Here is a 26,686-nt window from a genome sequence, read left to right as displayed (position 1 = left end):
GTACTTGCATAAGCCAGAAATGCTCTAGCGAACATTCCTTCCTCCTTCCACTACTGAAGAAAACCTCCACTTCCCCAAAATTATTATTTTTTTTTTAATATGTCACAACTGCTTCTAATACTTCTTTACCTGGATATTTAACACTCCAGCTTAAATTTTAGATGTCTTCCTCACCCAGATGCCTTCATTCTTCTTAGGAAAGGAAGAGAGCAAAGCTTACATCCAATGCATAAATAACAGCTCTACTTCAGGGCAAAGAAAATAAGCTGAAGTTTCACAACTCGAGCTTTCACTGAAGAATCTCAACAAGGAGGCCAGGCAACCTGTCACATAGTGCCATTACAATGCATTTGTTGCATTTGACTTGTTTAACTACTACTACTGACAGTCAGAATGCTGTATCAGCAGGACAAAAGAGCACTCATGAAGTTCACTCTTCCTCTTCTTTGTGCTTACTACAAACAGAGCAAGTTTTGAATTTATTTAGAATTTGGAGAATTTTTGGTAAATGCTGATGCAAAACTGTATAGGGAGAATGGGGAAGTATTTTTAGGGTAACATCAAGTTGCAGGAAAAAAAAAGAGGAAGATTGCAGCATGTAAGTATGTAAAACAAAATATTCTCACACAAACTCAACTGCAACATAAAAGTAACACCTTCAAGTTAAAAAAGAACATTTTGTGGTGTGTATTACAGGGATGCGAAAGAACATATTGGGATCACATCTGTGTTTGCAGGCTTCTGCTCACCTGACAGAGCAGGAGGTAGTTTAAAAAAAAAAAAACCAAAACCCCACCCCTGATTTGTGAAAACTTGCTGATTCAGAAATCAGTGTTAAATATAATTGCATGCTGCACAAGACTCCAAAAGAATGTCAGCCCTTAAATCAAATATATACATTTTTAATATCTGAAATATTTACATGGTGGAACCTTTACACGATCCCGTTTGTTAAGAACAGTGTTTTCAAGTGTCCTCTCCAGATACAAAGAACTAGTAACTCAAGGTCACAGTTATGTTTTCTGAACAGGTCAACCTGTATCCTTCAGTTAAATACAATATAGAGATACTGGAACACCTTTAATTAATTTGTTTGCTATTAAGAATTGTGTTTAAAAATTAAAAATGTTTTTGAGACAGTTTGCTCCCTGGAACACAGTCCTCCTGCAATCAAAACAGCTCATAGCACATTATCGATTTGTCATCTTACCCAGGTATGAGATAAAAAATGCAGTTTACAGTACATCTCATCATTTATACCATATCAGCCTATTTATAAAAACCCATACAAATATGGCAGGAAAATATCACCCTCTTTTTGTGGACAACAGACTGCTTACAGTAGAAAACAAAAGTCAGGGCTTGTTTAACAGTATGGATAAAAATAAGACTTCAGCTTTGTTTGAAAACTTATGATATAGTTTTTGTTAACTGCTATGGTTGGTTACATCCAAACAGGTATTTTTTTCCCTAAATACTAAAAAAAAAAATAATTTAAAAAATAATTTCTTTTTAAAAAAAATCCATCTGATTATTTTGAAGACAGAAGGAATAACGGGGAAGGGCTAAAACGAAATTGAGCAGAAGATATCCCACATTTAAAAAAAAAAAAAATCATTAATAGCACTTACTGAATTGAGGTCCTGTTCTTGTTTTAACTGAGCAAAGAATAAAAAAAATCCTGCAATTTGCACTTTCGAGGAAAGCAGCAGAGATTAAGTTCCCAGCTTCATTAACAACTCTAAACGGGCAACAAAGTACCAAGACTACTGCCCACTCACATCAGAATGAAAAGTCTGGGGGAACTCGTTTCCAGAGTCAGATGAGGGGACCAAATGAACACACAAGGCTGTTCTGTGAAAGCAGCTCAAGCCACCTATTCCTTAAATAAAAAGAGGGAGAGTATGCAAAAAAAAAAGCGCTCATAAATTTGCAGTAAAATCATGTCTTCATCTGTAACTGATATAGTTCCATATTAAGTGCAAATGTTTTGCAAAACAGGGGCTTTTTTTCTTAATATTTACAAGAATCAGAGTAACATAACAAAATTACCAGAGAGCGTGTACAGTAGCTGCAGCTTATAAAACATACCGGTAATTGTACCTTGTGAATTATAAAGAGAACCAATGCAGGATTCAGATAACTAACTGATAAAGGTAAACGGGGCCTCAGAGCAGAGGACAAAAAAATTCACATTTTTCTACATAAAAAAATACAGGTCTCAAATCTCTGAGAACAGAGAAAATTCAGTCTTTGAATGATGGAGGAAAAAAAATAGCCCAAAATTGAAATGGAACCCTAGAAGCAAGGAGAGTGCTTTATTTCACTAGACCAATCTTCTTCGCTTCTGTCTCGTATATCAACAACCTCCACATTTTGACTATGAAAACTTCAGCTTCTTCATCTAGTACCTGTAGGAAATACAGAGGTTATTTTCAGGTTAGGTGTTTCAGTTATAAAGACAAATTCTAGACACGTCAGAGCTGCAAAGTGGATGCTGTAAAATCAAAGCGTAAAACTTCAGTGATTTTGTCTGTCCTGTATTTACCACCTGGCTTGACTGGGCTCTAGTTATATACTTATATAATGCAGCTCTTGAGCACTAAGAGATAAAAGTACCACTATCCCAGTCTCCAAAAGTGGCTTGGGAAGAGGCAGAGAAATAGCAAGCTTGGGAAAAATGTCAGAACAGGACATACACATGTAGTATTTTCTCTTAATTTTGTCATACTCTCTGCTCATTTTCAGCTTGGAACTTCCTTGGATATTAAGGAATTCCTTGATGGATTTCTCTTCCTTGAGCTTATTATTCAGGCTTTTCTCGAATCCATGCAAGCTTTTAAATGCACGACATGTCTCAGGAAGTTCCCCAGGTCACCCACGAGTCACACCAAGAACAACTTACTAACTTCTCCTATGAAACTGGCTCCTACCAACTTTGCCTCCAAGTTTCCTTATTGGAAGAGAGTGAACAATTACTTTTTATTCACCTTTGAGTATATGAAAATATGGTGACACAGTAGCATTACTTCAGAAAGTTTCTCTCTTCCAACACCAGGAAAAAGATCACCTTTTGCTCATTAATTAGGAATAGACCCACTAAACCACTAGTTATAAAAATCTAGTTACAAGACTGAGAAGGAATAAATGTTTATATTTCTGATCCAGTTCTGTTCTTGTTGATTCTTACCTCTCTACTGTTAGGAACAGAACCTTTGTTCCACATTCCTGAATACTGAGAAATTCTGAGCAGGCATCAGTTATTTCTAACTAGAGGTTAGTAACTGCACAATCACATCTGTGCTGGAACGATCTGTTTAATAAAAACAGCTTTCAGATCTAAGAATGTTTTCTACGCATGTCCTATGAACTCCAAATATTTCTGTTATGGACTCCTATTATTTCGCGCAATTAACTATTAGTTCAGTATAATGTAGAAGGTTTATCAGTTACACAAGTTCTGCTTACCATGGCAACGTCATCCAGTATGCTCTGTGGTGAGCTGTGAGCCATAACCTGAAAGAAACAAATGTTTTTAGACTGAGAACTCAGAGTAAACCATACAAACATCTTTGGACAAAAAACAGTTACTTCTCAAGGATTCCGAATGCTTTGCACATGCAAAAAGTATTTCCAGTTCATTAGTTCCCAGTATCAGGCAGGGCAAAAATTAGTATTAAACTACATCAGATTCCATCATAGTGAGTGCTAGTTTATGGCTAGTTACTGAGCAACAAGTTCCAGGAAGTTCCAGAGATTCGACAGGTCTTGTATTTGCTGGCTATTCTTGCATGTCCAATTAAGCTCTCCTAATTTAAGGAATAAGCTCCCCTTTCTTCAACAGTGAATTCCTAATAGAAGGAAGACAAAGGCAAAATTCTCCCTGTATCACCCTTCATAACTGAATTTTCCATCTGCCTGTTAAGTATTTCACTTTTTTTTTTTGAGAACCAAGCAAGTTATCTTTCAATACTAGAAAATTTTATATATATATATAAATTTAAGCTTAGCAAATATTCAACTTTTGTTTTTCACTTTCTACTAACCACTTGTGCCACAAAACTGTCACTTGCTTTGCCCCTCATACAGTAGCCCTAAAAGATAAACCAAGACAAGCCATTATGGATGCGAGCACCATGACAGCTGAAAAGACTTTTTGAAATTCCTACTGGTGAAAAGCCAGAGTTGTCATGACAGATTTTAAAAGACAAGTCATTAGAACTTAGTTTGCAATTTGATGGAAGAAGCTATGCAGAGTTTGCTTTAAACAAGTCACTCAACGGCCAAAAGCTTTGGCAGAATGACTTTTAACGCTAACCCCTAAACCGTAGTGTTTGCTTACCACTAAAGCACAGCATCTAAAGAGCTTTTTAGGAAGTTAATCTAGTTAATCCAAAAATGTATGTAAAGTCAAGCTTTTGTCTTCTTTTCTCCCTGAATTCACACAAATCCAATTTTTGAGTTACAAGCGTTAATGGCCAGTGAGATGCTAATTGTGAAATCTAATGGTAAAACTATCAATTAAAACAGCTGCTCTTGTCAACTGCTCATTTCTTCAATCCAGTTCTATACGTGTATGTAACAGATAACAGAGAGCACAGGGCATAAGCACAAGCATTAAAGGAGTAACTTGTAAAGCATTAGGGTATGTATTGATTCCAGGTACACCAGCCGCCTCTGTTGACCAGTATTATATCAGTATTATATCATAGGTTGCAGAGAAGCTAAGAACAGACCACTTTCAAATACAGATACTGCAGTCATTGCTGCAGCTTAAATAGGGAGCAAACCCCAGATTTCACCAAGGAAGATAATAACCTTAGAACAAACAAAGTCAACTAGCGTGGCTTCTTCTTCACCAATATATTCTATTATTTTCTTGTTGATCCACGGTCTAATTCGACGTTCCATTAGTGTCTGGAAAAAAACCAAAACAATACCTTTAAGTGCCATAAACTCTATTGTCTTGAAACAATTCTGCCAGATTGGCAGCTACAAGACCCAAAACTTATTTAGCAAAAGATGCATGTTTTTACAGGACCTTTTTTCTCCCTTCCATGAACTGCTAAATAATTTGTAGCAACAATTCAGGAGAGACCAAACAAAAATAAGCAGGCATACTTCAGAATGAGTATTATACATAGAAAAGAAATACAGTATTCAAGTGTCATTCCATTTGGTGATCATGCTCCACTCCAGTGGTCCCAGGAACATTGTTTTTCTATTCAATTCCAAGGTTTGTTTGAAAAAAAAAAAAGTTTGGTTTTTTTTTTTAATGGTTAAAATAAAACAACTTACTGAATCTACAATGGACCAGTCAAGAGGATAAGCAAAGAGCTCTGGTTTTGCTGTTGGAATCTTCTCAATGAGACTCTTAATATGTTTGCGTTTTTCTTCTGTGTTGACACTGCCTTTGATACTACTTTTATCTTCTTCTCCATAATCCAGGGGGACAAGTTTCCTTTTCCGGGGTACATCATCGCTGTCTTCATCATCAAATTTATTGAAAACACTATCCACAGCGAGCTTCTTCCTTTTTACAGCATTGGGCTGATTAGGGCTATTGCAGGCACCTACAACCCAAAACACAGAACAACATATTCATAAACTGCAACTGAAGCTAGTTTGCTCTTCACACATTTCTTGAGGAGTATCTGTTTGTATGTGATATAAATGTCTGTGAATGCCTAGCATCAGCATTTTAAACTCCCAAACCCTGTTACAGAAATGGAAAAAGAGGCAAAGATCTCAAACTAACTTTGTTCAAGATCTTTGAAAAAAGGGGTCTTCTTTCTTTGCCCTGAAACCAATTAGCACCCTCACCGAGGGAGGGCTACAACATGAGTTCAAACCTTAGCAGAGGAACTCTACACTCATGTTTCATTCACAATTTTCAACAAATCACTGTGCTACTCCAAGAGGAAGAAAAAAAAATAAATCTAATTTTCAGTTTTCTTCTTTAAAAGGGTCTTTGTGAATAAGTAGTATTTAGAGTTTAGATCTAACATATACTTACATCAATGAAATGTAGCAATGAGTTTTAACAGAGTTAGAGATCTATTTACTTGAAAAAGCAAGTGGAAATAACTAATCCCAGCCCAGAGCATTCCTATAAAAATTAAGCCTTGAGGACACCAAAACTTCCCTCCCCCTTTCTCCTCCAGATTTTGGAAGAGAGATTTGTAAAAGGTATCTTCTGGACAGAAATAATCAAGCATAGCATCTGAATGAAAAGGACTTGACATAAATATGTCAAACATACACCACAGTTGGAAAACTGGCATTTTTTTTCCATTCTGATACCACATGGAACATTAAAATAAAATGTAAACTTGCCCAATTTGAGGCTAAGTCCTATTTTGGGCCGATGCTCCTCCGGCTGTTGCTGATCAGGTGAATTTTCATGAGGGATAATAATGCCACAGGGAGATTCATCACCAGGTGTGTTAGGGGTTGCGTTTCCACTAGCAGAAGAAACAGATGGGGCAGAACTGATGGGTCGTAAAGTTGGTTTAAGGCAGGGCTTTTGTTCAGGCTCCTCCTCCTCTTCCTCCGGCTCTTCTCTTTTTTCCTCTTTCTCTGCCTTTTCTTCCTCTTCCTCCTCAGACTCTGGCTCTTGTTTTATTTGGGGCTGCCTACGCCGCTCAGCCTCCTGCTCCATCTGCAATGAAACAGACAATTAGCAAGAAAAGAAGTTCTCAGAACCAGCACTGTTTGGAAAGAATCTAAAGATCCTCTGTTTCCTAAATTAATCTCTCTCAGTCAAGAATAAGTACATGCAACTACTGCCATCACAATCAGAAATACTGATTAATCCAAATATTCCATCCAACAATAGATCTGCAAAGTTATTTTTTGTTTCCAGTGTTCTTACTACTTATCTGGACTTCTTTTTAAGAAAAAGTGAACAGAGCGAATAGTAACTATCAGATCTCTTACACAATTTTGCTCAGTACCACCAGGATAACAAGAGCTCTTTTTGCTCCTGTGAGACCAACAGCTACTTACCCTCTGGAGTTCTGCATCTGGATCTGGGTGTCCTTCTGCAAGAAGGCGCTGCCTAATTTCTTCTAATTCTTCCTTTTCCCTTTTCCTATCCCGTTCATCTGCTTCCATCTCCTTCTCCCTGTCTCGTAGCCTCTTCTGAAGAGCACTACCCCTACAAGATATACAGATTTTGTACTTCAAAGAACATTCCAATGACAACCTTGTACAATACAAGAAATACTCGATACAGATGTATATTCCACTAAATGAAAATAAAATTTATGACAGCATCTGGTGTCCTCTATTTTTGTAACAAAAGAATCTAAGACACCAGTTCCCTACACTACTATACAAAATTTACCCTATCACATTAAACAGAAGTAGAAAATGTGACTGCTGATCTTCTTAGAAAAATAATCAAATTATTTTATAGGTTTTTACTTGACAAGAACCAGTTCTGCTAAATGGCTTTGATGTAAATTTTAGTTAGTCCCATGCTAAAGGATCTTCCCCATCCTTTACAAAGTTAACAAGCTGCTGCTTTGTACAACTTACAACTTCCTTGAAGTGAAATTTTTAGAGGCATGCTTCATCCCTTCCCTCTGCCCCATCACCTTATTTTGGCATTACACTGACCTCTCCTCTGCCTCACCCACAAGTTAAATGATAGGAAGGAGAAGCTACTCCCAAGCATTAACAAGTAGCAGTAGGGAGTTTCCCTCTTCCTTCTGGCACTTATCAAATGAAACTGAAATAATTTAGATAATTACACAACCCTTACATCACCCATAATCACTCAACTATAAACTCTGTAAGTCTTTGCCAACAAACCCCAGAACTGCGTTAAAACTAACAATGAAGATTTTGTTGTTAGGAAAGACATACCTGTAGTATTTTGGATCATCTCTGTCATCATCATAATCTTCTAAGAATTCTTTTAACCGTTTGGCTTCTTTTGCCTACAAGAAATTGAAACACAAGTAACATTATAAAAGGATTTCTGGTTTTCTTTCCAAGAATTTAAAATGCAGTAATATTATTAGTAAGGTAACATCTGCTATGCTTCAAAATAAAAGATACAGTTTTCCAAATAGAAAATGGAAATGTTTTGGAATTGCATCATCTTCCAGGGATCTGTCAACTTGCTATGACCTATTCAATAGCAGATAGTACATCCTTTTGGTCCACTGGGATCACATCCCTGATTTGCAGACTACTGTTCTGTTATTAGCATTTCAAAGGGTTTTAAAATATGTATCCCCTGTTATTTTTTTAGCGTCACAGAAGAAGAGAATCAAAGTTCTTGTTCTTTACATCCCTAAGTCTGATATTGGATATTTTAACATGGCAGCTTAAACGTGTTTTATTAGTGTATTTTATTAGAGTAGTGCTTTTTAAAAAATTAGTTATGCACAGAAACAAATCTAATGGGCACTTGTAGGATAAGCACTCTCCTGCTGTGCTACTAATCCAAACCATGTGGCACTGTATTAATGCACAGGTCTAAAAATGAAGGGGGTAAGGGGGACAAAGAGAAGATATTTATTTTTTGCTCCTTTTTTCTTTTTCATTTTATGAGAGGGGGAAAAAAAACCTAGTTCTTTAAGGGGAATATAAATTAGAACATTCTAAACTGTACTCACACAATATCTTTAAACCAACAGTGAGATATTTCTGCACTAATGACTTTAAGAAACAAATTATGATTATGGCTGTAAATTCAGCACTACTCTCTACAACTGCCATCTATAGCCAGCATCCAGGAGAATCATGAATAAAATACATCCTTGAGTCATTCTCAAACATTGTTTTCCCCTCTCAGGGATTTAGGAAGGAAAATTAGATTCCATGTAAAACAATGCATTTTCAAATTTTCTATTTTTTTTCTTTCCTTTGTCTCTCTGCTTATCTAGCTTTGAAGCAATTCCCAATCCATTTCCTAGTTAGAACTCTCTCATATATTCTCTCCTACTCTGACAGAATTATGAAGTGAAATAACACCATCATAATTTACAGTAACTTCTTTATGCTTTAGCACAAAATTAGAGGATTACAGAAATATCAGTCTTCCAAAGGTGTTTTATTTGGACAAAATTTCCAAGCGTTACTGTGATAACTGATAATTTCACAACTAATGAACTAAAGATAGAAATTTACAAAGTGCTTAGATATACTATAGAATATTATATTAGATATTATAGAAGGTTCAGGCATGAGCAGGTTGGAAGTAAAAAGACTGGTCTATTTCCACCTGCATGGCACAGAACATACAGTAGGTTTTGCTACAAATCTGACACAAATAGAGGTTACAGATGTAACAGTGCATGACAATCAAACCACAGAATTTTGCAACTGTCTACTTCTCATTCTTTTGCTTTCACAAGACCAAGCCACTAGGTTTTTTTTTTTTTACAGAATCCTAATAGTACTCCCACTTATTAGATATCTTCTGTTTCAAGTCTATTAACTTTTTTTTTATATAAAACATACATGGTGTTTATACAAAATGAGAGCTCTATCACTAGTCACAAAGAACGCAGTAGAATGCTCCATTCTACATGGGACATGAAGATAGGGGGAAAATTACAAATAAAACTAGAAGCCTTACCATTTCCCTTCTTCTTTCTTCTTCCCTTTCAGCCTCTTTCTCATATTCTCGACTTTTTTTCCGTTCTCTGATTTCCCAGTTTTTAAGACGCTACAACACAAGAAAAAACACGTGCTCTAATTTCAAGAATATTAAGAACAGTGGTACTACTTTGAAGATAGTTTGGATTATTGCTTAAAATCAACTGCATTAAAATTAAGCAAAATATTTATTTACAATTTAAAAATGCCAGAATAAGAAGTCCTAGATTGTACAAAATGAGAGCTCTATCACTAGTCACAAAGAACGCAGTAGAATGCTCCATTCTACATGGGACATGAAGATAGGGGGAAAATTACAAATAAAACTAGAAGCCTTACCATTTCCCTTCTTCTTTCTTCTTCCCTTTCAGCCTCTTTCTCATATTCTCGACTTTTTTTCCGTTCTCTGATTTCCCAGTTTTTAAGACGCTACAACACAAGAAAAAACACGTGCTCTAATTTCAAGAATATTAAGAACAGTGGTACTACTTTGAAGATAGTTTGGATTATTGCTTAAAATCAACTGCATTAAAATTAAGCAAAATATTTATTTACAATTTAAAAATGCCAGAATAAGAAGTCCTAGATTGTTTTGACACTGACTTACGTATTCTGCCCCAAAATTCATAGTCAAAGGATTGAAAACGTATTTAGGAAAATAAGAGGGAGGAGGATTGATGTATTTTATACTGGAAGACTTATTATCACCCCTCAGGAACGATTTTTTTCCCTTAAGGAACATTAAAAGTCCCAACCTACCTCTTGATATGCCGCTTCTTTTTCGCGCAGTTTCCTCTCCAGTTTTCGGCGTTCGTAGGCATCTTCTTCATCTTCTTCTCGGTCTCTCTTCTTATCTTTCTCCCGTTCTCGTTCCCGCTCCCGTTCTCTCTCCCGTTCCCTCTCTCGTTCTCTTTCCCTCTCTCGTTCTCGTTCTCTTTCCCGTTCCCGTTCTCGTTCCCTGTCTCTGCTTTTTTCTCTGAAGGAATGAAAAAAAATCCAAATTTAAGTCCGAAGCCTTCCTCTCAATCAAATGATTTAACTTCAAATGCACAATTTATAGCATCTTGCGAGTTATTTTTCTTCTGCAATTGTACAAGACGATTAGCTAATATAGCAATGGGCATAAATCTATACTTCTAATATATTCAAAAACCCATTTACCTAAAAGTAGCTGTTTGAGCACTAACCATTAGATAGCGATATCTACAGATACTAAGCGGGAGAACATGACAATTCTTATCAGATCCTGTTAGCAGTTCTTTGTAAATAAGCAATAGCTAAAAACCCCACAAATAAAGAGCATGCTTAATAAATCCTTCATGTTTACATGGCTTACAGACAACTTGAACCCTACTGACCAGAAAATTTAAAGTGAAAAAGCTATTTTTTCCTATCACGAAGAGGAAAAAAAGCAGCATATGGAGCCTGACATGATTATTTGCAGTTAAGGACTGAAAGAGAAACCCCCTTGCTTTTATTAAAACTAAAAAACAAACAAAAAAACCACAAACACACACACACACATCCCCCCAGAGGAAAAGGTAAAACCTACTGAAGCTACAAGATACCGCAGACATAAGAGAACAAGTAGGAATAAAGCTATCCATGAAAACAGAAGAGAAAGTTGAGATAAAATCATTATGCTTAAGTCACGGTTGGGTGATTGCTTACTGTGTATTGCAGTCCTTGTATTACTAAACTGTGGAGGGAATAAAATATTTTTTCAATTTCTTTAAATACAGGATCTAAAGTTTTGATTCCCTGTTTTTACTCGTGATCTTCCAAAAGGACCACTCTCTCTTGAATGGCAGCTGATCTGCTGAACTATAGTAAGTTCAGTAAACTAGTGAATAGTATAGTAAGCTTAGTAAGCAGCACTAGGAGAAACTTAAATAAATAGCAACTCGAGTGCACTTACCTTGATCTGCTGCGATCCTTGTTGCGATCTGAGCTCCTTTCACGATCTCTGTCACGATCTCGGTCTCGTTCGCGGTCTCTGTCTCGGTCCTTAGTTCGGTCCCGATCCCTATCTCGCTCCCGTTCACGCTCCCGTTCCTTCTCCTTCTCTCGTTCACGTTCCCTCTCTCTTTCACGCTCCCTCCTTTCTCGTTCACGTTCCCGTTCCCTTTCTCTTTCTCTGCGTTCTTTTTCAATTTCCTGTCTTTCTTTCTCCTTTTTGCCTTTTTCCTCCTCCAGTTTCTAAAAACCAACAAGAGAACTTTCATAGTTAATTTTGTAGTTACAGGAACTGGATATTCCCGGCGCAACACACAAGGCTGGTAATGGAAATACCAAAACCGCCACTGATTTTAAAATATTAAATAGGGTTTGGTGGGTATTTTTTTGGAACTCATAAGTATGAAATCAAAATGCAGCAATCACAAGACTAAGTTTCGTGCAAAAGCATAGATCTACACAGACCAGCAATCTCCAACCTTAGCAGAGTAGGGCTGGCCTCGTATTGTAAGATGACTAAACTGCACAAACACAGTGCACTGCCAGTCATGATTCAGGTGGGCCACAAATTCCATTGGCCCTACAAGCCACTTGGGTACAAGCAAAGTGAACTTCTGGCTGATAAAAATTAATTCTGTTCAACTAGGAAAATATATTTCAGTGGAATGCTTACTGGGATAGTGAGTTGTTTCCCAAAAAGTCTTGGCAGACCAAAACCGTCCTATATGAAAACTTGGGTAAAGAAATTTATCCACTTACACGTGGTGCATGTGGTTAAACAGTGAAGAGAACTGCAACCTTTCCCCTTTTCCCTCCCTAAAAAAGTTCTAACAGTTCATTGGTAAGAACTGGGCTCTGCAGAATGGAATCCTTAATTTCCACCACTGCAAGATGGAGAGAGTTAAAAAAAAAGGTTGGAAATAGCTCTTTTGAAACACAGAAACTAAAGGGTTACCTGCTACAGTTTTACTAAAAATTGTACAAAATTGCCACTTTTTTTTTTTCAATTAGAAACAGTTCATATGACCAGAATTCCTATAAGACAATAGAAAATACATCAACAGAATGATAGATAAATCCATCCTTGGAAGCAATTGTTATGTGTTAACTTACAGATGCTGTGCTAGGACATGGACCGCCAACACTGGATTAACCTTGCCTATAAGCTATGTTTCTGGGAGGAAGAGCAAGTACACGGTTCACAAATATACCAAATAACAACCAAATATACCAAATTTCAACCTGATGGATGCCAGAATACCACTTTTTTTGAACAAATATTGAGCAGAATAAACAGGTTTATCCCCTTTGGCTCCACGTTTACCATCACTGAAATGAAATTAAAAACTGGAATAATGAAACAGCATTTTCTCTGATTTTTTTTTTCTTTTCTTTCAAACAAAGCATTTAAGACAACTTTAAAAAGCAATCTTACCTGATAAGTATTCTTCTGCCACAGGCACAGGGACCAGAGAACCAACAAAGGATTACAGAAATAAAGCTAATTCACTAGTGATTAATGTATCCAGTGAAACTACACTGCATTGATAGTACAATACAGGCAAACCGATGTTGGATACATTGAAATCACAAAAGGAAAAAGGGACTAAAAATGGTAGGAATTGGTAGAAAACTGATATGAAAAAAAACAAAACTTAGATTCTACAATATACACTGGGCTGAAAAACAATTTCTAAAGGATTGTATTTTATAGGGGTTTTACAGTGTTAAACCTCAGTACGGTCAGATCTTAAACTAGGTTGTCAACTTTTAAAAATCCAACTTACCTCAAATTTCAACTACTTTTAAAGAAAACTTTACATACTGAAGTGGTTGATACTTACAGCTTATCTTAGATGTTCCAATACAAATTTCTTTGGTTGAACTCCTGCTTTTTTGCCACTCTCAAAAACTTTGTTCATGGTGAGAAAATGATTTCTCAAGAGAGTGGGTTTCTTTTTGTTTGGTTGGGTTTTTTAAAAATATATTCACACGTATGTAAATACACACATCTTGGTGTGTTAAAATCCATTTTGTAGCTCCGCTTTCTCAAAAAACAATTGAAAAAATAAATTGGTCTATTTTGTAATCAAAATCTGACCTCATCAACTTCTATATGTCTAAATAAGAGGATCTGAAAGGGTAATGGGATGGAAACGGTATCAGATATATTGAAGTAATGAACAGAAATGAACAGGTAGAAGAATTATAAATCTTACCTTGAGCTCTCTTCAGACTCGTCCGTGCTGTAAATGGACGCCCCCTGCAATGCTGATACCCTCACAGTCTGTGGTTATTTTTTTTATAAACTCATACCAAAAACATGCAAAGGTTCACTGTGCTCACTAGCCAGCTGCTAAAGATTCAACAGCCCCTTTTAAACATATCCAATATATACAATGACTACTTTCAGTTGATTTTTAATGTTAAGGAACCCAAAATAGCCCCCCCCAATAAAACAGATTAAAGGCAGATAAAATGCCCAACAGCTTCTGAAACAACGAAGCATGTTTTTTGTTTGTTTTGTTGGTTTTTTGTTTGGTTTTGGTTTTGTTTTTTTTACAAGTTATTACTTGTTTGCATCTTAGTACCAGTGACGACTTGGGGCTCGGAATCGAACACAATTCTACTAAAGATTCACCACTGACCGGTTTCACATTCAATGGCTGAGCTTCTCCAGATGATTTCTTCTAGAATTTTTCCCCAGGTTTTTTAGCTCCAACAACCTCCGTCAAGAGAAAAACTGAATACGTGTACATACAACAACGTGTAGTCACTTGTGTTTACATTGACACGGTCGCGTGAAAACATGGTACCACCCCCAGTGACTGCATGTGGTAAAGCTGAGTAACACGGGCATACTTCACCTTGCTGTACCTTCAACATTTTCTTTAGCATTGGTTTGGGGGTATTTTGAAATAAAAGCGTGTGCTCAAAAGAGGAGCCTGCTGAGACATCTCTAGGCCAAGGACCATTCCAGTCTTGTTGGGGAAAAAATAATACCAACTTTAAGCTAAACATTAAAATAAGAACATGACATGCATAGTTGTGCTTTACTACCCACAAGTATCATTTTCCAAAGCAGAAACATTCACAGATGCACTAGCATTAACGGAAACTTCTGTAAGTGGGAACCCTGAGGTGGGACTTGATGTGCACAAACATTTCCAAGCCAGTTACCCCTTTGCATATTTTTCTGAGGGGGCATCCATAAGTATAATAAAAAACAGAAGCTCATACTTACATCCTATTCCATGTTACTTTCCAAGCTGTGAGTTTCATCTTGCATTAGTCACCATATGATCTCTATCATAATGGTGGGGGTCAATGAATAGATTAGCTTTATGGGAATTTACAGTTCTTCCATGCATCTAAAGTTTGGTAAGTCTGGTAACCACTGACCTAGTTTTAATCTTCCCCCACTCTTAACTTAGAACCATTAAAATAAAAGACTTAAATTTAATTCAAGTTTCAACTCTTCATAATATCTTGGATTATGTTACAAATCTACCTACAGAAACACACTCAAGTGTATGTCTTACACTGCAGCCCCGTTTAGCCTTTAGTTATAAATATCTTGACTTAATGTATGTGTAGAAACTTAAGTTGCCTTTATTCATGTTAAAGTGAGACGACTGCAAAATACTCAGTAGCAATCAAAGTCTTAGCATAAAGATGTCAAGGGCCACTTTAACGTGGTAGTTGTCTTTTTTATGACTTGTAAAGAACTATATGTATATAAAACCTAATATAAACATCATTTTAAGTGATATCGCAATGTAATGCTAAATTTTATAATAGTGGTTTTTTGGATTTTGAAAAAGCCTAATTTGTATGAAGTGCAAAAACAAGAATACTACCTTGTGTGTGTCTCTGAATTTACTGATCTCTCTTGATATCAGGTCTCTTTTGTCTTCCTCCATTTCTATAGCATTTATATCCTCCTAAAAAACAAGGGGGACAGGAGGAAAAGCATTAAAAGCCATCTGTACAGACACAGGAGAACAAGAGAAAAGCCGAAGGTTAGAAGTTTTCAACCAGTCTTGCAAGAGATAAACAAAGTCCTTCTGCAGTACCAAACCTGACAGTCTGATGTTAATGAGTGAAAAAAAATAATAATAAAAAAAAAATCAGATGGACAAGAGTCACAAATCTGGCAACTAGTAGTAAACATAGTCATTGTCAAAGCCTACAATGTAAACGAACCTTGGTGATGAGTGGATAAGGTATCAGTGGGGCCACTGGAAATCTGCGGAAAATCTGCGGAAAAATCCACGGAGATTTTTTTTTTTAAAAATAGATTGCACACTACTCTGGAAAACAATGTTTCGTATGTTTGTACTATAAAGCAATATTGTATTGCTGTGATCTCATTTCTTTGATTTAACAAAATTACAGAAGAACCTCGCTAATTCTCCCTTCTCTGAACTACTTAAAATACATAGTGAGGTCTCGTATTAGTAAGACTTCACTGAATTAGAAGTATACTATAGGATATTAGTACGCTATGGTAGCATCATAAACAAGACTAAGCTACACTTGCCAATATAAATGATCAGTATATTTGTGGTGGGTATGTCTTGATTTTTATTTACTCGCTAATTCGCAAAATTTGGTAGATTGCACCTACTAACTAATAGTTAGTGCGAATTAGCGAGGTTCCCCCATGCTTGAAATTGAAAACCAGGTTCCACTCACTCTCAGTTCCCCACACACATTTTCAATTCCCCCACATCAGTCATGCCTTCATCCAGAAGAACTAATGACAGACTCTGCTGCTAACACGAGCAGGAGTCTTCTTCACACCAAGCCCTTCAGGGGACACCAGCCCCAAAGCTGGCAAGTTGCCCCGCCACCTCCCCCCCATATATATCTGCATCCATCTTCCCTTTCCCCCCCACCCTCCACAGTCCTTCTCTCCCCTCTCCCTTAAGGACAAGATAGCAACAAGATAGCTAGGACCATCTCTTCACTCCCACCTCTATCCACATAGGCCAAAAATGGCAACTTTCAAGTTTCTTTTACTCCTTCCCAGGATGGAAGGGATGATAGGGTGTAATTTCACCCCAGAAATACTATGTATTTAAAAAGAGCTTGTTTGTTTACTTGACTAGCTCAGATTGGTCAAATTCTCTGTCACACAGAGCTAGTAGAATATCCCTCTGTTCCAGGGACATACTCAGCACCCAGCTCTCCCATGACTGCTGTGGCATCTTACAATGTTTATCTGCCTGGCATTATTCATGGCCATATATACATATAAAGAATGTACCCACAGGACAATACACATTGTAACAATGCTTGAACAAAAAAAATTACAGCTGATAGCATTAGACAGTGACTCATTTGTAAAATCTCATCCAATAAAGCGTCTTCTCCCCAAGGGAGGGAGAGGAAAGAAAAACAAATTCTCAGCTCAGCTCTTATACCTCAGGTCAGCCACGGCTAGCAATGGTGTGGGGAAGATACACTCGCTCCCTGAGGGAGATGCTGCTCGCACCACACTTAAACCCCACAAGCATTTGAAACTGCATTAATGCCTTGGAATGGTTACTTTGCAGAAGACATAAGTGGGTAAAAATCTTGGTCAAATAATTTTCCAATCTCTTTCACATTAGGTCCAGAATAGTAGGTGTGAAAGCCCGCTTTCCTGTGGTTAGAAACTTGGCTGGAAAAGCTAAGTCTGAGTTTGCTCATTCTTATTCCCTCTTCTCCAGTTTCTTTTATTCCATAAAAAGGTCGTCCATAAAAGCAGGTCTAAACCAGAACATTCATTCCTGCTTAACAGGGTTGTTTTGTTGGTTTTTTTTTTTTACACAATATATGAAAACCAGCTGATCAATCCAGCCAAATTGACACGTGCATGTAAAAGTGATTTTGTAAGGCAGGAAGATTAAAATATGCCTTTCAACCCTGAAGGATCCTTCCAAGGTTTGTGAGGTATACATATAAACAACTAATGAAGCACTTCCGCATCTGGAGAGACAGCTGCAACCAGTTGGATCAAGGAACACTACAAGAATGCATACGGTAAGTAGAGAGAAGAAGAATTTTGTCAAAAACTACCAGAGCAAATTCCTGCCATTGTAAAAGCGCCCTGGCATCTTTCAATGAAGTAAGACGGTATGCAGGAACTCTTTACAGTTGTTTTTTTAAGTTCTCATCTGAAAAAAACCTACATGCACATACAGATTAAACTGCACTAAATTCAGTTCAATCCTGCCCAGATTCAAACCTGTTGTTCCAAGAAGTCTAAGTACTTAGATGCCTAAACCACCCTGAAGGGATGGTGTCTATAACTGACTAGCTTTCAGCTTAAAAAAGTGAAAACTGCAGCTGCCATCAATGCTTGTTGATTTGTTTTCTCATCAGAAGTTTAGGTTTAAAGTATTTGCACAAGGTTTGGCCATTATATAAAGGTGAGTTGAAGAAAAAAATCTGTTTTGTCCAAAATCAAAACACATACGTCCTCCTTCTTTTCCTTTTTCTTCTTCCTGGGGTGAGAGTCAGATTCCTGGGAGGGGGCATTGAGCTCGCTGGAATATTCTCGAATTAAGACTTCAATGGCCCCTTTAATTATCTGATCTCTTCTCTTCGTTTCCTCATCCAGTGCTTCATCGTCATCGTTTGTCGTCTCTGGTCGGGAGTTCTAAGGAAAAATGGCAAAGTAACAGGAATCAACAACTTGAGAATAATATTAGTTTTATTTCAGAATTTCACCTTTGATCATCTCATTCATGCTCCTATAGCATTTACTAAAAAAAAAAAACAACCTCAAAAAAACCCACAAAAACCAAACCACCTACAAGTAGTTATCAATTGCATTATTGTAGTGAGATCTCGTCACACTGGCAATACTGTAGAGACCATATAGTTTTACAAGTGAATGGCTGCAGAGAGCAAGTGTAGGACTGTGTAATAGAACAGATAAATGGTGATTAAGGTGGCAGACAGGAAAAGAGCGCACGCAAAGAGAAAGGCAATCACTATAATCCAGCTCTTGCTCAAAAGTTTCTGCCTTGTATCCTCCAGAAATTCAAGTCACTTCAACAGCAGTTCCTCAAAGCCTTCTACGTAAGTGCCATGCAATAAAAATGTCTACCTACAACTTTCAAGCTGCAACTTATTATAAGAGAACTATATTAAAGAAACATTGTTAGGGAAAACATTCCTTGCACAGCAAACATTTTCTTATTATTGTTCATCAACTGCTTTGTAGTTCCTCATCTTTTTTTGCCCTTTTTCACCTTGTGGGGAGGAAAGGGAACACACAAAGAAGTGTATTTCACTAGATGTTACACAAAAGGGTAGAGCAATGATCTCCGCACCGAGCAAGGCAGCCCACCTCTCCATCCCCTCTATCTTTTAGAAAAATGGAATCTCACCTGAGAATCCAGCTGGGTATCCCGTCAAGCGATAGGTGGTGGGTGGAGTGAGGGGGAGGGAAGGGTCTGATGGAGCAGCAGCTAAGAATGAGGGGGAAGGGAGGATTCAGTTGGAGCTGAAGAGGCTGCCAGGCCAAGGAGGAACAGGCTGCAAAGAGCTAGAAGGCAGTGACAGGGAGTGGAATCGAAGAGGCCCAGGGAGAAGTAGTGATCAGGGAGAGGAGCTAATCAGATAAAAGTTTGCTTGGTCTCTATAAGGAATTGTGCTGTACTGTACACATTTCATTTCTTAATAAAAAAGATTAATGAAAAAAGTTGCAACTTTTGGATCTGAGTGGCACCAGCACACTAATGATGGCATGAAAGGAATTGCAAGCAGTAAGATTACATTACGCTTCATCAATATTCCCGGGCAATTCACAGACTTTCTTTGCACCACCACAACCAAAAAAGCCCACACATTTGGAACTAATCTCACTCTACAGTTCAATAGAACCAGCACATGCTGTTGTCTTCACCAAAGCCACTAATAGTACCCTCTGCTTTATTACAATCAATCCCCCCCAGGACTGATTGTAACCAACAGGAGCTCACAGAAAACAAAATTCATGAGAGAGACGTACAAGAACTCTATGGGTACTTGAAGCTTGTTTACAGTATCAGCTGTGAAGCACAGTATTATTGGTGATGCCAACAGGAAACCAGGAAGTATGGAATGGAAGGGACAGTCAAATCAAAGGTTTACCCAGGTTAACAGCTAGTACATTAGTCCATTCAAAACCCATGAAGGTAGCACTCTGCTTTACTGAGCCATCGCATTTAATCCTGCACACAGCCTAAAATGTGTCAAGTACTTCAAGTCACCACTGTGCCTCTAGTTCTGGTGAAATAAAATGAAAGTATCTGTGTTCTCACTGTATTTTACATACCTTTACAAACAATTCCAAATTAGAATTTTAAAAATATATCTGCTACAGTGGGATTAGTATTTTCAGTTTTCTGAACAAGAGCCTGTTCTCACTTCCATTTTACAGAAAACAAGTACTATCTTAAGGTCTATGCAGAACTTTAAAACAGTTAGAGACCAAGACCAAGCCCAACAACTTGATTCTGATGTGAAATATGTTATTTTAGCTAAGAAATAGATAAAATTCATTTTAGCACAAATTTGTCAGTTAAGTATCTTTGTATCTCACAAGAATTTAGCATATCAAATATCTGCAATTATTCCAAAACAGATCCTTAGCTCTAGAAAGGAATGGTACAAAACCAACTTCCCCATCTACTAAATTTCTGTAAACTGCCCATGGCCTGATAATAGATCATTCAATAGATGATACAGTTTATTTTCTTTTCATTAATTTGTTCTAGACCATCATCTGTGAAGGGAAAAAACCTCCAATTCTCCTCAGACAGCTGATTTGCAGACTCTGACAAAGTAAGAATTACTTCTATAGTTTATATACTTTCAAGAGTTTCCAGACAAAAATGAAGCAACAGAATTGTAAGGTGTAGCACGTATTACTACACTTTAGAATGATTTCCAGAATTAATTCTAGACATTCAGTAGTAGCTCACAGGTAAGTTTGAATCCTTGTGAATTAAGAGCTTACACTTCGCTGCCTTTCAACACATCTTCAGACTTGTTAATGTGACTCTAGCAAAATTCTAAAACAAATTAAGGACAAAGAGAAGAACAGAAACTAAGAGACACACTCACAGTCTGATCTAGCAAGTATGTTACATTGCCCTCCTGCCAGAGTAACACAAGTAACATATATACATACCCCATTAGAAGCCTTTTTCTTTGCTTTCCATTCATCTAGCTGAGCCTTTGTCTTTGCATCAACTTTGACTAGCAGCTTCTTCTCTCCAATCTGGAGGTCATGGAGTAGCCTCAGTGCTCGTAGTGTGGATTCTGGTTCTTTGTACTCACAAAATCCAAAGGCTGAAATGGATGATTGAAATGAAAAGTCAAAGTGTTAAAACGTTTCATGTAGTTTACTTTGTGTAAGAAAATGTTAGCAGGGGAGTTGGACTAGATGATCCCTAGAGGTTCCTTCCAACTCTGACAATTCTGTGAATCAATAAACTTGGAACAAAGGCACCCCTTTTTTCAAAGCCAGAAGCACCGTAAAAAGTTAGAAAGATCATTGACTGCATTAGTCTTTGTTATAACTGAAAGTCCAGTGAGTAAGGTGAAGGCAATACATACATTGTAGATGCCCCATCCCTGAAAACATTCAAGGCCAAGTTGGACAGGGCTCTGAGCAACGTCATCTAGAGGAAGATGTCCCTGCTCATTGCAGGCACATTGGACTAGATGACCTTTAAAGGTCCCTTCCAACCCAAACTATTCTATGATTCCGTGATTGGGTTTGTAAAGCTTTTGACTTGTCTGTCTTAACTAAGGGATGCAATCTATATGAAGATGTGTCTCAGGTGGATTTGCAATTAATTGTCTGAAGACCAAGGACATCAGTCAACAGCTCATTGTTAACCTAGAGGGAAGGGTATTTCAAATTAGATTCTTCACAACAGTTACAGAAAATTGTAAATGAGAAAACCACTTTATGAAAGCAAAATAAATGAAGTATGATATATAAGAAAGCTGAAGAAACTGAATTACATCTTAAAAAATGTAAAAAAAAAACCCACCACAACAAAACAAAAAAACCCACCACCCCAACCTAGAGAAAATATGAAACCACTAACAGCAAAAAATAGTAACCAAAATTATTTCCTGTGTCCACTGAAGAAAGGTCACAGGAAAAAACAAATCAGTTCAATTTGACAATAGGGAAGGAAGATAAATTTTACATCAGGAGAACTTCCTTAACACACAAGAATCATACCTAGTGATGGAAGAGACTGCTAACAGTGTTGCAAATGTGCCCCTTTGGAGGTAAACTTTTCTCAGTTATAGTCTATAAACTTCTGATTCAGTCTCAGAACAAAAAGGTGAGCAAAATTAGGCCCCCAAGATATTGTCCCATTTAAACTTTCTCAATGTTATTCTTCTCATTCTGTCTTGATTCCAAGGATAGAAAATACTAGCCTTTTAAAAGGAAGTATTTAGCAATTAACTATTGTATACAATACCTTAAAATGTATTAGCAACACATTTTAATAGAAAAACAATGTGTCAGACATTTGACAAGCTGCCAGGTAATAAAAACAAGAGTCTGACTAGAGATTTTAGAAGTATGAACAATTACCTTGAAGTTTTCCAGATGCCCCTTGTACTCTCTTCCAACTCAAAACCAAGCCACATTTCTGCATTGAAGATAAATATTATTAATTAAATGTTATTATGTTCAAAACATTACAAAAACTTAACCACTTTTGGCAAAAGATGACATGTAAAAAGGATAAAGACTACTAAAAATAAAATGTCTGTGTTCACTACATAGCTTAAATCTACACCTACAGCTTAAAAAAAACTGTACTCTTCACTCACTGACTTTAAACTCCAGTGTAATGGACTGCTCTTCCAGTGAGTGGGACTAAACTCTGGTTTTAGTTTCAATCCACTGCTCGTGGGACATTACTTCATTCAGCAGCCAGGGATAAAATTTAACAAGCCATGCAATGTACTTACTGCTAGAAGCTGCCGTATGAGCATGTCCGAGGCCTTCTCAGAAATGTTGCCTACAAAAACAGTGGTAGTGGGACCACTGTTTTCATCATTTTCTTTATTCTTTAAGCCAGGATGATCTTTTCTGGCTCCCAAATGTTTTCCAACCATAGACACTGTGGTAGGAACTAACACCTAGAAAGAGGAGGAAAGGGTGTAAAATAAAATGTTGGCTTGTGGGGTTTTTTATTTAAATCTGCAAGATGAAGGAGTTGGGGATACACATGTATTTTTAAATTAAATTTTCATATGAACCTTAGTTGGGCTTATGAAGTGAGACACTATTAAGTGGTTCAGGCTTTAAAGTTTTATACAACACAAAAGAGACTGCTATTTTCTGGCAAAGACAGACAGAAAAAAAAAACGTGTACCTGAACACGTCTACTGGAAAGTCTCAAGGTGACCATACAGTAACATTAGGTATTATTTCTTCTACAAATAATTAATTTGCAGCATTTGAGTCACTGGAAATTGAAGTACTTAACAGTGCAAAAAAGCAAGCTACAAATAGAAAAGTAACTGACTCAAAAGACTTCAATGGATACATGACAGGTCTTAAAGCTTTCAGAGAGTGAATAAACGCTACTGTTGTATTTAATCAATACACAACTCGAAGCCTCTTTGGGCTAAAGAGCAAACATTTGTAAAATAAACTATAGAGAGACAGGCACGATCACCTGTTCCATTTTGCTGCACCTCTCTCCTTCCACCTGAGACTTAATAGTACATTTGCACTGAATCCCGCTTCTTGAACACCCTTCTAGAAGTGTCACTTAATAAAAAAATCAATCTAAAAATGAAATAATGCGTTTGTTCCAGTATCTTTGTCTTAAATACATCAGTTACTATGAGCATATCCTCCACTAACAGATAATAACAGTATTTTAGGGAGATTTCATTTATGCAAAATCATAGACATGGTAATTCACCTTGAAGCCAAGTAGTAATCTTCGTATTTTAAAGAGCGCCTTTTTCCACCCCATAAATCATAAACCTCCCTTCCAACTAGAAATGAGTAAGACAAACAACGAGACCCTTCTTCTCATATTCTCTTCCATAGATGAATATTACATGCAACTATTCCTTCCCCTGCAACATGGGGAAAGAGAGCTTGTTTGTAACCTTGTCAACACACATCTTCTGGCCAACTCAGCAGTGCTGCTTGATGGCCTTATAAACATGGAAGAGGCAATGTCCCCAGAGCACTCTGTTAGGCCAACAAGCTCAAAAGCAAAAGACCTGGAATCTAACTCTACTGTATAGGAAGACCATGCACGACCAGAAGGCAAAGCAAAAATCATTGTATTTAACAGAAGTACGTCTTCTTGCAAGAACAGTAACTGCTTCACCTTTGCAGCTAGCAGCCCCAGACATTACTTCAAACTTTGTCTAGGTCAGAAATTAGCATAGTATTTGCATAATAGTTGCATTTAAAGTGAAACATTTCCTTACATAGTATGAATTCTGATGGAATAGAGCAAAACAAAAATACTGTTGACATCTATTAGGTATTACTCTCTGTTTTATTTCGTTACCCCCTCATCCCCACTCTAGTACTTACAGTCGGAGCAGGAGCCATAATGCCCATTGGTACAGGAATCATAGGGGTCCCTGAGAAAGACAAGACATTAATATTCATCTGCCCTGTTGAGATTACTGATGAATACAAACAAACTGATCACAGACATGATTGATAAACCAGACAGCAATTTTGGCCAAATAAGAATTTCACAGAACTGAATACCAGGAATTCCTTAAACATTCAAGCACAGCCTGAGTACAGTAACATACCACGTGCATCCTGGTTGCTTTTATCATATTATCATCTATATTCAAAGCACATTCAAACCACAGTATTGTTCTAGAAGATAACCAAGTGATGAATGAAGCAGGGAATTTCATAAATGAAGACCAAAAGCAGCTGAAGTTTGACTTGCTCAATTTCACAGCACAATTGATTCTGCATTCAGTTTCGGGATGAGGTCCCATTGAGAATGCTACCAGGCTTCATGGTACTAGTTATGGAATAGCCTGATAAAGGTGGCATAGAAAACCTTGATCCAGAAGCTCCCTACCTGCTGAATACTTGACTTGGCAGTCTCTAAAACTTAATTTAAAACAATATTTTATCAGGTGAAACCATGCAATACCCTCTTTCCCACTACTAAATTCACTAGTAGCTTTAAGTATATGAGGCAATATCTGACCATAACAAAGGCTGTTTATCTTTCCACGCCAGCTGCTAGAGGAGATTAAAGACATTAAGTGAATGGATTTCAAAACTATTTGCTGGTCAGTAAAGACCTTGAGAGTAAAGAACAATGAAGTTAATCTCATTTTCTTCAGAGAAACACCCTCTAGGGATCCTAGATCTCTTTTTTCATTCTTGTCTTTCACTCTCAATCAACCCTTCCCTTTTGATCCTTCCCTTCTCCATCTCTCTTACTGCTGTATTCATAAAATCCTAACCAAACTTCAGCAACCTACTGTTCCTAGACTTGTTCCCCCGCTTTCTCCAGCACTTGTTCCTGAAACAGCACTCCTTCTCAGACACCCCCTCCAGCTTTCTCCTCATCCACTCCGGTTTTGCTTTGATTCCATCATTTACCTTCTCCATCACTCAGTGCTCTTCCTCAGTACCTTCATAATAAAGTCATACTGCCTCCTATCCCTCCAAATGGTTCAGAGAATCAAAAGGTGGATTGATCTCAGTTTTAATGCACCGTGGCATCTCATAGACTGGAGGAACTACTCCAAGACAAGACTCTGGTTGTGCAGCCCTCTAACTATTATAACTACAATTATCATGATGCTGACCTTGGGATGCTAAAGGTACCACTCAGTAGAGATACTTATGTTATCACTGACAGTTCTCTGAAACTGTCAGCCCAATGCTCAGCAGAACCAAAAAAAAAAAAAAAAATCCACTAAAATGTTGGGCATCATCAGCAAATATAGGCCTCATTTTGCTCCTACACAAAAACCTGGTGTACCTATACCTTGACTACTGCCCACACACCTGGTCTCTGCAACCCAAGTACAAGACTCAGCCTTAGAGGAGCAACTATATGACTTACATGTTGAAGCAGGTGCTTTACTAGGAAAGACTACATTCTGAGACTCCTGAAGTGTGGGGGTTTGCAAGGCATGGAACACGACTGAGGGGTGCAAAACTACAAAAGGCAACTCACTCAACTCTCACATCAGAGCTGGGGCAGGAGGGGGACACTAAATAGTCAATGAGCTTAAAGACAGACATAAGAAAGCAGCACTTTATACCGTGGTTAATGAACTTCTTAAATTTGGTGCAAGAGGAGTCAGTGGAGATGGACAGTACCAGCAGGTTCAAAAACTATCAAAATGTTCATGAATGACAGATCCAGAAAAAGATAAAGGAATAATGAAATATCATTTTCTGTAACATCCCTGATACTATAGTTTTATGAGGTAACAGACTCAGAAAGGAGAAAGGTATACACACCTACCCTAAACACACCACCTTGTATGCCACTGCCCAGACAATGCATCAGGCTATATGGACTGCAGGTCTTACCCACTACAGCATTTCTTATAAATGAACAGTAATTATCAGAATCACCTCCCTATCAAATTTTCCACCCTTAGAGATGGAAACACTAGAACTTCTTTTAACAGCCTTATTTTTAAGCAAAGCAAAATATTTTTCCTAACTTTATTCTGACACGAGCAAACTGCTCTAGCTAAAACTTTAAAAAAAATTATAAGCTGAGTAAGATAACTAGAATATGAAGTTTTGGGCAAATAGCTAAAGATAATATTATAAGCCACTAAAATTGTGATCTTACATATGGAATAATTTCAGAGTAGACTTTCATAAAATCACTGTGCCATTTTCAGCATTTTCAACTCTACTGATATGTTTTTGTAAGAAATGAGATTCATGTCCTCTACATGTCAAAATATGTTATCTACACAGGTAAGGAAATCATGCTTCTAGTGTGCAGAGAATAATTTAATTATTGCTTAATACCAGGCACCTCCACTCTACATACTGTTTGGATTACTAATACTGAAACATCATTTATATAAAAAGTCAAACACAGTAAGAGAACAA

At 37.3% G+C, this 26,686-nt stretch overlaps 1 protein-coding gene across 2 annotated transcripts in view; it reads right to left on the bottom strand.

Annotated features, from left to right (window-relative positions):
• Positions 1-881: 881 nt before the first annotated feature.
• RBM25 (RNA binding motif protein 25) overlaps positions 882-26,686 on the bottom strand; it is a 33,569-nt gene continuing 7,764 nt past the window's right edge. Inside the window, exons 3-19 of one of the 2 annotated variants that reach the window (XM_014941708.1) lie at positions 24,155-24,204; positions 22,558-22,728; positions 22,175-22,232; positions 20,744-20,904; positions 18,038-18,220; positions 15,778-15,831; positions 15,432-15,515; positions 11,534-11,814; positions 10,375-10,591; positions 9,955-10,044; positions 7,873-7,946; positions 7,009-7,159; positions 6,337-6,661; positions 5,299-5,573; positions 4,819-4,917; positions 3,469-3,516; positions 882-2,411 (exon numbers count right to left, since the gene is read on the bottom strand). In XM_014941708.1, coding sequence (XP_014797194.1) covers positions 2,319-2,411; positions 3,469-3,516; positions 4,819-4,917; positions 5,299-5,573; positions 6,337-6,661; positions 7,009-7,159; positions 7,873-7,946; positions 9,955-10,044; positions 10,375-10,591; positions 11,534-11,814; positions 15,432-15,515; positions 15,778-15,831; positions 18,038-18,220; positions 20,744-20,904; positions 22,175-22,232; positions 22,558-22,728; positions 24,155-24,204 — 2,414 coding nt within the window. In that variant the 3' untranslated portion in view covers positions 882-2,318. The remainder of the gene's footprint in view (positions 2,412-3,468; positions 3,517-4,818; positions 4,918-5,298; positions 5,574-6,336; positions 6,662-7,008; positions 7,160-7,872; positions 7,947-9,954; positions 10,045-10,374; positions 10,592-11,533; positions 11,815-15,431; positions 15,516-15,777; positions 15,832-18,037; positions 18,221-20,743; positions 20,905-22,174; positions 22,233-22,557; positions 22,729-24,154; positions 24,205-26,686) is intronic. The other variant, XM_014941709.1, reaches the window with a different exon arrangement.

This window comes from Calidris pugnax, unplaced genomic scaffold (assembly GCF_001431845.1).
Source record: "Calidris pugnax isolate Ruff unplaced genomic scaffold, ASM143184v1 scaffold56, whole genome shotgun sequence".
NCBI lineage: Eukaryota > Metazoa > Chordata > Aves > Charadriiformes > Scolopacidae > Calidris > Calidris pugnax.
Note: the sequence above shows the minus strand (reverse complement) of the source record. Positions and strands in the feature narration are given on the sequence as shown.